The sequence below is a fragment of the Loxodonta africana genome, chromosome 15, assembly GCF_030014295.1.
Source record: "Loxodonta africana isolate mLoxAfr1 chromosome 15, mLoxAfr1.hap2, whole genome shotgun sequence".
Lineage (NCBI taxonomy): Eukaryota > Metazoa > Chordata > Mammalia > Proboscidea > Elephantidae > Loxodonta > Loxodonta africana.
Window position 1 is genome coordinate 43,009,306 of NC_087356.1, and position 12,536 is coordinate 43,021,841.

General features: G+C 50.2%; 1 protein-coding gene across 2 annotated transcripts; it reads right to left on the reverse strand.

Moving 5' to 3' along the window:
- Positions 1 to 2,461: 2,461 nt before the first annotated feature.
- On the reverse strand, positions 2,462 to 11,854 carry CD8A (CD8 subunit alpha). Of its 2 annotated transcripts, XM_023539375.2 has the most exons (7): positions 11,699 to 11,854; positions 11,248 to 11,610; positions 10,653 to 10,763; positions 10,319 to 10,429; positions 9,529 to 9,559; positions 8,564 to 8,759; positions 2,462 to 7,147 (listed from the first exon to the last, which is right to left on the reverse strand). In XM_023539375.2, exons 1-7 carry the CDS (start codon positions 11,745 to 11,747, stop codon positions 7,058 to 7,060), a joined length of 951 nt encoding a protein of 316 aa, XP_023395143.2. In that variant the 5' UTR covers positions 11,748 to 11,854; the 3' UTR covers positions 2,462 to 7,057. The 2 variants fall into 2 exon arrangements, with proteins under 2 accessions (XP_023395143.2, XP_003420468.2); XM_003420420.4 differs by lacking the exon at positions 8,564 to 8,759 and having other exon boundaries at positions 11,699 to 11,840.
- Positions 11,855 to 12,536: the final 682 nt, after the last annotated feature.

The window sequence follows — 12,536 nt, forward strand, 5'->3', positions numbered from 1 at the left end:
TTTCATGAGAAACTAGTTTGTTCTGTAAACTTTGATCTAAAAAGTTATATATATATATGTGTGTGTTAAAAAAATGTATCTGTTAAGGATCACATGTACTGAACAAAATTGACTGTTTTCTTACTGATGAAGACCTGAGTTATTAAGAAAAGTTAAATTCTGTTTGGTGTACTTTGATCTCTGTTTTAGAATAGGTATTAGAAAATCAGTGTATTTCTTGAAGCATCCAGGCAATCGGGCAGAACTTGTATTTGCAGTGTGGTAAGATGACTTTCCACCCCTCCCCACCAAAACAAGGAAGAATGAGCACCAAACATGCACACTAGGGGATTTTGTAACGGGAAATTAGGACTAATAATGAAACAAAACAGTAGCCGATAACCCTCCGCCTTCCCAGTAGAGAAGCTTGGCGATAATATCCCCACAAACAGTGAAATCCCACTTTCTGGAGGACAGGCTGGCCTAGCTGTTACCTGGGCATCCGGTAAGAACTTTCGTGGCGTAATCTGTACAAAACAGCATCCAGTGCTAACAATGTGCGGTTACTGATAGCTTCCATATCTTTTAGTATTTGTCTTAATGCTTATCGAGACTCTAAGTCGGTTTCATGACCCATTAGAGGGTGGAGACCCACAGTTCAAAAAACCCAAATAAGGGACAGTGATACAATGATAACAATCCATTCACAGCACTACTTTGAGATCACTGCCAATACATGTATGATGAAAAGTATTTTTTCTTCTTCTAAACAAAACTTCCCTCGTAACAGTGGGATGTTTCTTACGCTCCTATGAGTCTTCTATGCTAGCAAATGTAATACATTGTAAACACTAAAATATTGTCTAATCTAAAGCTGCTAATTACTGAGCTCCCATGTCTCAGGGAACCTTGGGTTTACTTAACTCTGCTTCCAGCTTAGAAAAGTGCAGAGGGCTTTATGCTAAACATTGGCTTGTGCAATAGAATCCTTTAGTTTAATAACTTAAACAGCCTTGGGTATATTAAATGCAGAAAATAATATGTTGCGATCTGGCACCTTTACTCAACATGAGACTTTTTAAGTGCCCACTATGTGTCAGGCACTAAGAGAACACAGGGGGGCCTTGGCCTCCTGGAGCTTACAGACTGTTGGAAAGCACAGAAAAGTGGGAAAAAAAAAAAAAATCCTGTACTGCAGTTAGTTCCCACCAGCGATCTAAACAACTAGAGGGTGATGGAGGGACACAGGGAGGATACCCAGCCTAGCCACAGGAAAGCTTCCAGGAGGAGTAAACATCTAAGCTGAAAACTGGACCTGAGTAGAAGCTATCCACGAGGGAATGGGGGAGTGGGGACTGGGGTGCAAAGGCAAACGTGAGCCTGTGGAGTACTCAGCAAGGCTGGGATACCTAGAAGGCCAGGGGCGTTGAACAGTGAAGCTGGACGGTGTGCAAAGGCCGTGTCATGCAGGGCTTTAATGCCTGCTGAAGACTTCATGGCCTTACCCTGAAGACTGGAGGACCATTGAAGAGCTTAAGAGAGAAATGCAGCAAGTTGTGCATTTTTGAAGGCCCACTTGGCGCCAGCGGATGAAAGGTGGTTGGGGAGGGAACAAAGCTAGAAGCAGGGATCCAGTTAGGGGCTGTTATAGTAGATACTTAAGGGGAGTGTTCCTGTTTGCTGAGTGTTGATTTTGTGCCGGATGCTATTATGCTAGGTCCTGGGGATACAGTGATGAACAAGACAAGAGGATCGAGATAATACCAGAGTGAAGAATAAAATGAAAACAGTAGAACAAGGTGAAGTGTCTGTCACACTTAAGTCAGTGCTCCAAAGCACATTGTTTAGAGAAGCATTAAGGTGTTCTTGTCTCTCATGCAGGAGTCCCTGGGTTAATGTGCTCAGCTGCTGACTGAAAACCTGGAGGAAACTGAGGCACCGAGATATGAAGTCGCTTACTCAAGAGCACATAGTTAATGAGTAGCTGAGCCTCTGCATTTAGCCACTAGGTTCTCATGGCCTCCATTGGTTTCCTCTGGTGGAGAAATACCTCAGTCCACTCAAGTGTGAGAAGCACTGCTCCAGCCTGCTTTTGTGAGCAGGTTCAGTGGTCCTGCCCCAGGTGGTCATAAAGTTGTGTGCAGACAAGGGTTGCACAAACAGCCAGGGAAGGAGGGAGGGCAGCTTCTTGCTAGTTGAAAAAATTGCTTCTCCTTGACCCACTGTGTGAAGATCGGGGGGACTGCCAAGTTTAGGATGAGCTCTCAAGCATGGAAAACGTGGTGGCATAGTGGTTAAGAGCTACGGCTGCTAACAAAAAGGTCGGCAGTTCAAATCCACCAGGTACTCTTTGGAAACTCTATGGGGCAGCTCTACTCTGTCCTATAGGGTAGGGTCGCTATGGGTTGGAATCAACTTGATGGCAATGGGTTTTCTTTTTTTCCTCAAGAGCAATTTAACAGCTGGAGAAAGAAGTGACAGATTGTTCCTGCGTCTCTTTCTTTCTCTGCAAAAATAGATTGTTTTTATTGAATAAATCAATGTTTGTTAAATGAACCACACTGAAGCTGAATTGCAGCCAGCTACCAATTTTTTACCAAATTTACAGCATAACAGAGCTACTTCCTGTTTTTCAGGATCAAAAATAAGTGCTGTGGGCATCTTCCAAATAGTATGAAGATTCATATAACCTGTGCTTCAGGTTAGCAGCTGGCAAATGAAATGTCACTGTTGGGCCTGAGGCTGCCACCATTCAACTGCTGGCTGCTCCTTCCGCCTCTGGAACAAATGGGTTGGTCACCAGCCAGCCCTGAGCCAGAATTCACAGCCTACCTTTAGCATGTTTAGACCCTCAGGCCTACAGATTCCTTTTCATTTCTCCTTTCTACCCCTTCCACCCCACCCCAGACCTAAGGACCAACACTAATGGATATTTTTTCCTATATTGATTATTCTCCAAACTATTGTCTGCCATTTTATTTGTGGTAAGTGAAACCCTCTGAGGGTATAAAATAATTAGTAAGGATTTGCCCCCATCTGGAGCCTCCCAAATGTGGCCCCAGCACCTAAGCTGAATGTTGAAAAGGAAATGTCACTTATGACAGGAATGCCCTTGCCCTAGTTTCACCTTGGTCCAGATTCTTCACAAGTTTCTCCCATGAGGAAGGGAGTGACCCATTGTGGGGCACTCCTCCTCACCTGTCCCAGCAATGGGACTGACTGCAAGCCCAGAGAGATCCCTGAGCCCACGGCCCAGGCGCTGCTTCTCAGGGAGGCCTCAGAGCCTGGTGCCTGCTCTGAGCTGCCCTTGGCCTCTGGGCACCTCCTCTTCCTGGTCAGCAGGATGGCTTTGGGAGAAAGGGGAAGAGCCAGTCTTTGTCTCACAGAAGTTTCTCAGCCTTCAGTTCTGCTTTTCCACATGCAGAGTACTTCTTCCTCTTGCTTTCTGTTCTCTCAGAGTATCTTCATTTTAAAAATTGTTTGTGGGAAGGAGGTTTCTGGAGGGCTGGTAAAGTTGTATTTTTGACCTTGGTGTGTTCACTTCATGACAAGTCATCCAGCTGTATGGTTATGATTTGTGCAATTCTCTGTATATTTTACTTCAACAACAACAAAAAAAAATGTTTTTAAAGTATGTGTATAAAAAATGAAAACAGCGAGAAGGAGGGGGAAAGAGGGAGTCATTGCCTAGGGGACACTGAGCTTCTGTTAAGGATAATGGAAAATTTTGGAAAAAGATAGTGGTGAGCGTTGGACAACATGGTGAATGTAATTAATGGCACGAATTGTACATGTAAACAACATTGAAATGGCAAAGCTTTCCTATATATATACTTGTTGTTGGGTGGTCTCAAGTTGATTCCGACTCATGCGACCCCATGTGACAGAGTAGGGCTGCCCCAGAGGGTTTTATTGGCCATAATCTTTAAGGGGGCAGATCACCAGGTCTTTCTTCCTGCGAAGCTGCTAGATGGGTTCCTAATGCCAGCTTCTCAGCTAGCAGCTAAGTGCTTCGCAGTTACACCACCAGGGCTCCTTATATATGTACCTACCACAAGAAAAAAATAAAAATAAAAGCATGAGGCCCTGTGTAAAGGATGCAGAGGACTCTTGTAACATAAAAACAAAAAATACCAAATACAGCAGATGTTCTGCATTCAGCTGAAAGGAGTAATAACAATGAGACACTTTTGTTTCTGACACTCTCCAGAAGCATCTGGGTCCTCCTCCACAGTGCTGTTGGCAAAAGGCAGCTGTCAGTGTCTCGCTTTTGATGATCACAGAAGTCTAGAGGAGTTGAGAGGCAGCCCACAAGTCACACAGGAAATGGGGGGCAGAGCAGAAACAATGCGAGCCCCCTTGCTCTGGGCATCAGCGTGACCCCCAACACGATGCCGGGGGCTGAACGAGCCCGGGACCTCCTTTGAGGTGGTGATGGTACCCATTTGGCAGAGGGTGGGAATGAGGTAGTGTGATCTGTATGAAGCTCCCAGCTGAGAGGGGCCCCCTCACAGCCCTCTTTATCTCTGATGTCAGGGGGCTCCCATAAATGAGCAGGGCTGTGTCTGTTGACTTGCTTAACATTCTACTTTAGGGACTTCTTTAAGTTTTCCTTCTTCTGTCCTTTCCTCCCTCCCTTTCTCTTCTCCCCACCCCACCGTTTTCTTTTCTAGCAGGGGACCTGCCTGCCAGGATTGGGGGTAGCAGTGAGTGTGTATGTGGGTAGATGTCCCCTCCCTAAATGTCCAAAAGCCCTGCCTGCCCTTTCTCCCAAGAACCCAAGTGCTAACACAACTTGCTTTTGACTACAGCCTCCACACAACCCACTCAGTCAGTCTCCACTGGCCGGATGAGCATCTGTGCCAACATAGGCCACCCAGCCTCCACGACTGGTTCCATCATGGTTCGGCCAGCTCTCAGGAGTAGTGGCCACTTCTGGAGTGGGACTGAAGGAAATTGAGCAACCCCCATGCTCCTGCCTACCCACTGCTCCCCACCCCGACACCTCATCAGCTCACAGCCCCACCTCCAGAAGGGCCCAGTTGAAATGTAATGTGTTCAGTCATTATTGCCCAGGAATCAGATCACCAGCTTCAGAAGCCAGAGTATATGAGTGTGTCTGTGTGTCTGTGTCACTCATGTGTGCTGATCCACGTTCTTTCATCTGCATAGATGGGCGTTTCTGTCTCACCTGACTCACTTTGGAGGAACGTGTTCACCAAAAAAAAAAAAAATCAAACCCACTGCCGTTGGGTCGATTCCGACTCAGCAAGCGACTCTATAGGACAGAGTAGAACTGCCCAGTAGAGTTTCCAAGGAGCGCTTGCCGGATTCAAACTGCTGACCTTTTGGTTAGCAGCCATAGCACTTAACCACTATGCCACCAGGGTTTCCAATGTGTTCACAGATGGGTGTAAATAAGTGGGAAGAGGCTCAGGAACGTAGCTTTTGTGATTTATTACAAGAAAGAACAAAAGGAAGGGAGGTGAAAGAATTTAGTGGCAGGTAATAGCAAACTGAGTAAATGATGGTACAACCCAAAATGGAACGCTCTTCACCTTTTAAAAAAGGTTACTATAAATGTTTATTTATTAAAGCCACTTATAAAAGCATAGTGAAATCCCATTTTAAAAAAGACAAAGCATACCTTTTACATATTGATGGAAAAAAATCAAGAATATATACGAAAATATTAGCAATGGATTATACTTGAGGTAAAGAATAAGGGTGCTTCCTATTTCTGTATCTCAGTGCTGTCTCCTGTTGAGCACATGCCATAACATGAAAGAGGAAATGCCTGTGTAGGTGAGCAGTTTTCACAAGCCTCCTCACTAGAGTCTGTTCTGCTGGTTGGCGGGAGACCTCGGGTTTATAAACCTCAGACGTCACTGATAATTCTGGAATATGGTATCTCACATTTCAACATTCACAAGACCCTCCAGTCAACTTTACCCGTAAAACCAAACCCATTGCTGTCGAGTCAGTTCCAACTCATAGCGACCAATAGGACAGAGTAGAACTGCACCACAGGGTTTAAGGAGTGGCTGGTGGATTTGAATTGCCAACCTTTTGGTTAGCAGCTGAGCTGTTAACCACTGCACCACCAGGGCTCCACCATTCAACTTTACTCAGGCTCAAATCATATTTGTAAAATGGTGGTCTCTTTTTCCTGGGTCTCTCTGCAATACAAGCACTGGGAGAGAAATTTCAAAGGCACCTTGGAAGACAAATCTGGCGATCTGCTTCCAAAATGTCATAGCCTTGAAAACCCTGTAGAGCACTTCTACTCTGCACACATGGGGTCACCCTGAGTTGAAATTCACTCGAGGGCAACTAGCAATTAGCGACAGTAACAAGGGTTTTCACAAATCTTCTTTAGCGATGGAGCACTTTATTTTTCGAGATTCAGTTCCTATCACCTGCTCAGCTCACCCCTTCCACTTTATCGTATGAATTCCCACTGTCTTTATACGGTTTCATGGTTGACTATATAAGGTCTGTTATTGTTCAAGTACATTATGAAACTGTGGGCACAGTCATGGTGTATGGTAGGTGCTCATGAAACGCTTGTTCCCTGTGGCTATGGTCTGAGACAGAGGCCCCCGGAAGAGAGACCTCAGTGGTGCGGAGGAAAGAGCCTGAGCTGGGAGTCAAGGTTTCCCTCAGCTCTGGCTCCAACCCTAACTTGCTGTGTGAGGCTGGACGAGCGGTTCCCCATCTCTGGATGTCAGCCTCCTCAGTTGTAAAATGGTCCGGGGAGAAGTTTGGACTGAATCGTAGCCAAGGTCCCCACCAGCTCTTCCGGCAGGATTCTGAGAACATAGTTGGCGTGGCAGCCCTGGCCACCCCTTTCCACCCTTTACTCCAATATATGCGCACGCACAGTGGTATTGTGATCCTGTGGTGTACTGTAGACGTGGTAGCTTTGTTTCGCTTCAATCAAAAATAAACACATTTTTTTTTTTTTAAAGTAACCTTTCCCACCCCATTAAAATAATACCAGTGGAATGAATATGCAAAGAAGGCAGGCTAGAAACCGAAAGGGAAAGGCTGGTGCTCATCCTACTGACGGGAGATCTCAGTTTGAAGCCCTGTAGTGGCTGACGAGTATCCAGGTTAGATGTACCCCTCTGAAGAGTTGATCTTGCCTCCCGGTCTGACCACGGGCCTGAAAAAGAGGTGGGTGACCATCATTGTAGCAAGAGCCCCTTCGATGCAGTATTTGTTCATGACCGGCCCTCCCCCGCCCCAACCTTTAAAAAGGATGATTCCCCTGGGGCACCAGCATGGGACTTGGTGAGTGACGGGATAACTGCTAACGGTCTTACTGGTACCATCTCCTGTCATCCTCACAGTAACATCAGGGGGAGGTACTGGTCAGGGAACTGGCCCAAGCTCACACGGTGCAAGTGCCTGGGCCAGAACCTGACTGAATCCAGTCAGTCTAGCTTCTCGGAGGCAAGAGAATGGGGCAGACAACTCATCAGCTGACCCGATTCTCAACCTTCCCACCACCCGCCATCACAGGGAAGGGGAAGGGTGGCAGCCAACCACCACCATCCGCCAAGTAGAGCTACTTGATCTGAAAGTCCCTCTGACAACCCGAACTTGATGTCACACTTAAAAGGGTGTTAATTTAGCACTGGGCTAGAGCCTGCTAAAACGGCTGATTCATCATGTCTACACAGGCCGTCTTCCAAAACCTCTTTGTTGAGGCTAAACTGCCCACGATCATTAACTCAGGTGTGTGGATTCCTCAAATGTGTTTAATCTGTACAGCTTTGTGTTCCATTTAAAAAAAAAAAAAAACCGTTGCCGTGGAGTTCATTCCGACTCCTAGTGACCCTATAGGGCAGAGTAGAGCTGTCCCTTAGAGTTTCCAAGGAGTGCCTGGTGGATTCGAACTGCCAAACTTCTGGTTAGCAGCCATAGTACTTAACTACTACACCAGCAGGGTTTCCTTGTGTTTCATGGCAGGATTTTATTCTGAGTCAATTATTCATTTCAAAATGAGAGTTTTCAGGAAAGATGGAGATAAGAGATGATTTTCCTTCAAAATCTCCTATCTGCACACCAAGTCATAAAAATGCTAAAAGGTCCTTCGGCATTTCTAAAGAGACTTTATCCCCACGGTATATCCTCTGTAACAGATGCACTGGAAAGTTGTTACATTTCCATTATTAAGAGTAATCATGTATAAGACATTGAACTTGGATCCTTGCAGAGACGTGCCAAGGAGTATGAAATGCAAACCAGAAGTATAAAATCTGAAATCTTTTCACCTACTGAAAAGAGCTGGTGAATCTAGCTGCTTACCCTTAGCCCCTCCGGCCCCTGCCATGGCCCCCAGGAAGGAGCAAGAGCTTTGGATGGAAGTTGCAGCAATGCCGTTTGCTGGTGGCATAGCCTTGGACACGTCACTAAATGTTCTAAACCTCGGTTTCCTCCTCCTTAAATGTAGGTCACTGTAACAACGTTAATGTTGCCACAAAATGTGAAATTTAAATACATATAAAACAAGTAACTGATTACGCTGTAGGCTTCCATCCAGCCATTCTTATCAACAATCTGAGTGTAATCACACCTCTGCCATCTTGAGTTGGTCTCCTAATCTCTGAGCCAGCGATCTGGGAGGTGGGAGCATGGTGTCTATCACATGAGGTTGCTCTGAAGATTCAGAGAGATGGTGGCCCCCATCACAGTGCTGGCCTCTGAGGAGAAGCTGGCTGAATGCAGGGCAGACTCCTGCCTCAGGGCCAAGGAGAGGAGCCTCTTCTAGACTGTTTGCAGAAGGATCAGGGCTTAGATTGGGTGGAGTTGTTGCCTGAGCTACTAGACAGCTAATTGCCCCTGCCAGGGACGGATTTCCCCATCAGCAAGGTACGCATGTGCTTACTTTCTAGTCTGTAGTGCAAAATTTCACCTTTTTTTACATCAAAGATGTGGTGAAACCCATGTGAAATTGTGCACTATGGATTAGTAAGTAAACACGAATAAGCCCGCAGGTACCATGCTTACTGGTTCATCTGCCCCTGCCTGCCTCTGGCCCCTCATTCCTCCACCCCAGTCCTTGGCAGCAGATCAAGGCCCTTCATTGGCACAAGAAAATTGGAGACAAAGGCCATTATTTATTTGGTTCAAGTGATAAAAGACTGGCTGCCCCTCAAAAAACCAGGCCAGTCAAGTAGGGGAAAAAAGGGGAGGGTGAGGGGGGAGGAGGAGTTCTTATGGGAACAATAAAACCCACATGGAATGATGCAGCTAAGAAGTACCTCAGGTATCTGAGGAGCTAGGGCCAACTAGTGGGATCACTCAGATGGTTTTTGGTGACAGGCTGAATAAAGGTTTACTGAGTCACACTGCTCTTGCCACCAGCCCTGCCAGGGCCTCCATCTCCTCAAAGACCCAGGCCACGTGGCTAGCCTCCTGCCTTTCATTGCTCAGGAACTATATGCATTCCCTGTCCCCAGGACACCTGCAGTGGCTTCCTCTTGAAAAGTCCCTGCTTCTCTGGAAGCCAGGACCCACCAGGGCTCAGAGGGGACTCACCTAGGGCACTTGCAGACCCGGCGTCGGTTCCCTGGATAAGAAAAAAGAAGGAAAACATGACTCCCCCCACTCCGTACCCATTGCCGGGGAGTCGATTCCGACTCATAGAGACCCCCCTATAGGACAGAATAGAGCTGCCCCATAGGGTTTCCAAGGAGTACCTGGTGGATTTAAACTGCCAATTTTTTGGTTAGCAGCTGTAGCTCTTAACCAGCGTTTCCCCTCACTCCCTAAAAAACACTCCCTAAAAAAAAAAAACAAAAAAAACACTCCCTAGTAGTCCTCAAATAAGGTTTTTCTTATTTCTTTGGGGATTATAACTGTAGACATCCCAGGTGAGGGCTGCTTTTCCAGCAGTCTTCCCAGGCATTAATGTTTAAAAATTGCAAACACTGATGAGCAGAATCTGCCGGCCTAATCTGGGACTCAGAGAAGGCAAAAGGGGCATGGAGAGGAGGCCAGGGCAAGCCTCAGATCGGTTGTGGTTTTGACCCAGTCTTCCTGGGCACTGATCCAGGGCCACCAGCCGCCTCCTACCCCGCGGGTATTTGCCCTAAAACCTGATGGTGTGCTCTCTGCCTGCCTTAAAACCTCCTGGAAAATGGAAAGCGGGGCGGGAAGAGGCTTTCACGCTTTCTTTCTCCAAGAAGCAGCCTGTGCGGCCCAGCAGGGCAGCTCGGAAATCCCAGAAGCCTCAACCCTGTCTCCCCGAAAGGGCTGCCTGCCTGGAGCAAGCAGCGCGAAGGCCAGAGCGGGACCAACCCCTCCCTGCCAAGATTCTCCAACTTACTGTGGCTGCAGACGATGGCGACGATCAGTGACAGGAGAAGGACCGCAGAGGTGCCAGCCAGGGGCGCCCAGATGTAGAGATCACAGGTGAGGCCCAGCCCCCTCGTGTCCACTGAGGACATGGAACACGCTGACATTTAGGAAAGGACCGGCCACCATCCCACGCCGCCCCGCCACTCCGGGCACCCCTGCCCGCTCCGGGTCTCGGCTTCCCCGCCACTTGGACAGCCCTCGCCTTCACCTCCAGGATGAGGCAGCCTCTGGCAGGGGCACTCCCCGCACGCAGTCCGCCAGTCCCCGCCCCCCGCGGCCGGCAGACCCCGCGGCCAGCTCACCTGCGCCGCCCGCCGGGGGCCGGCACGTCTCTGGGCGTCGGGACACCGGCAGCGGCGCGTTGGTGGGCGCCGGCGTCGGGGGGCGCGGCGCCGGCGTGGTGGTGGGCTTCGCTGCAGGGGCAATGAGCGTGGTTGGGGTCGGGCTGGGGCTCCACACGCGCCCCCCACGCCGGCGCCTTTGCCCTGCGGGCCCCTCCTGAGACGGGCTAGGCCCCCGGCCGCGGAGAGCTCGGCGCCAGGGGAAGGGAAGGAGGGGACCCGGTGGGAACGGCAGGGGTCCGCCAGCGCCCGTGACCGGCACGCGGGGCCCTCTGCCTGCCACTCAGCCTCTGTCCAGGGCCCGAGCTGCGGCCCCGGGAGCTCGGATTGGTGCCCGCCCTGCCTGCAGTCGGCAGCTGAGAGCCCAACTCGGCCCGACAGAGAAAGCCATCTCCAGTCCCTACTCCACCTCAGTTTCCTCGTCTGTAAAATGGGAACAGTATCTAAGGGGCGCTAAGAGACTCGACAGCGAGCGTCCGAGCGAAGAGCGTGTTCCGATGTGAGCCCCAGCCCGCGGACCTGCCGCGCCCCGCGCCCTGCGCCCCACGCTCCGCACCTGGGAGCAAGACCGGCACGAAGGGGCTGAAGAACAGCGCCGAGTTGCTCAAGACCGAGCAGAAATAGTAGCCTTGGTCCTTCTCCTGGAAGTGGTTCACGGTGAGCTGGAAGCCGCTGCTGGTCTTGGCGCCGGAGAATCGCGTGGAGTCTTGCCCCTGGACCCTCTTGATCCCGGTGCCGCTGATGTACAGGAGGAAGATGGGGCTGGCCGCGGCGTCGAGCCTCTGGAAGAGCCACGAGCAGCCTGAGCCCGCGTTGGACAGCAGCACCTCGCACTGCAGCGTCACCGGCTTGCCCAGGGTCGCCTTCACCTCCTTCGGCGACATCCGGAACTGATTTGACCCTTGGGCCTCAGCGGCGTCTGTGGACCGCAGGCAGCGAGCTGAGCAGGGAGGCCCGCGCCCCAGCCAGCCTCACCCGCCTACCTTCCCCGGGGGTCGCAAACTCACGGAGCAGAAGGGCCAGCGGCAGGAGCAGGGCGGTCACGCGCAAGGCCATGGCGCGCTCCTCCCGGGAGCAGCTCGGATCGAAGCCCAGACGCAGGGGAGGCGCGGAGCCGGCGGGGGCGGGGAGGTGCGCCCTCCGGCCGGCTGCCCGACCCGACCCGCGGAGGATGTGATGTCACCCGAAAGCCCCCACAGAAAGAGTCGCCCTCTTTTTCGCGGTTGCCGCCTTCAAGCCTGGTGAGGGGGCTGGAGGCCGCGAATCGGGGCCATCGAGGCAGGCTCGCTGGGCAGCCGGGGAAAGTTGAGAACTGCGGTTTTGAGGATGAGGAAAAGGGCTCGGAAACAGCCCTTGGAAGTGGTTGAGAAATGGCTCTCTTGTGGGAGTGGCAAAGACAGAGGACGAAGAGGAAGTAACTAAAGAGTCCCAGCCGGCAGGGATGGAGAAGGGAATATCCACCTCATTTGCCCTCAGCAGGTGTCTTTCACTCTATTACGTTGGGGCTTTTTGACTGCAAAATGGGCGCTGAGAGCTGAGAAGGAAGAGGGGTTAGTGACCTGCCCCCGTCTCTGGAACTCGTGCAGATCCACCCAGAAAGGGCCTTCTCACCTCCATCAAGTCTTTCATGGGGGGAAGGGGCAGTCGTCTGCTGACCACACTTGTCAGGGCCCTCTCCCAGCCGCCAACCCTCCTGGGAACACAAAGCCTCTTCCCTGCTTGGGCCCATTCAGTAACCTCCGCACATGTCAGTCTCTCTCCAGTCGGTCCTCCAGCCACCCTGCTGTGAAAATTATTCTCCTAGAGGACATCTGATAATCACTGTGATGGGTACTCAACTCCCTG

Coding starts and splice junctions, on each gene's coding strand:
- CD8A (XM_023539375.2), bottom strand. CDS start 11,747: ATGGCCTTGCGCGTGACCGCCCTGCTCCTGCCGCTGGCCCTTCTGCTC. Junction 11,611..11,698: donor GCCGCTGGCCCTTCTGCTCC/GTGAGTTTGCGA, acceptor TGCGGTCCACAG/ACGCCGCTGAGGCCCAAGGG. Junction 10,430..10,652: donor GCCCCCGGCGGGCGGCGCAG/GTGAGCTGGCCG, acceptor CCATGTCCTCAG/TGGACACGAGGGGGCTGGGC.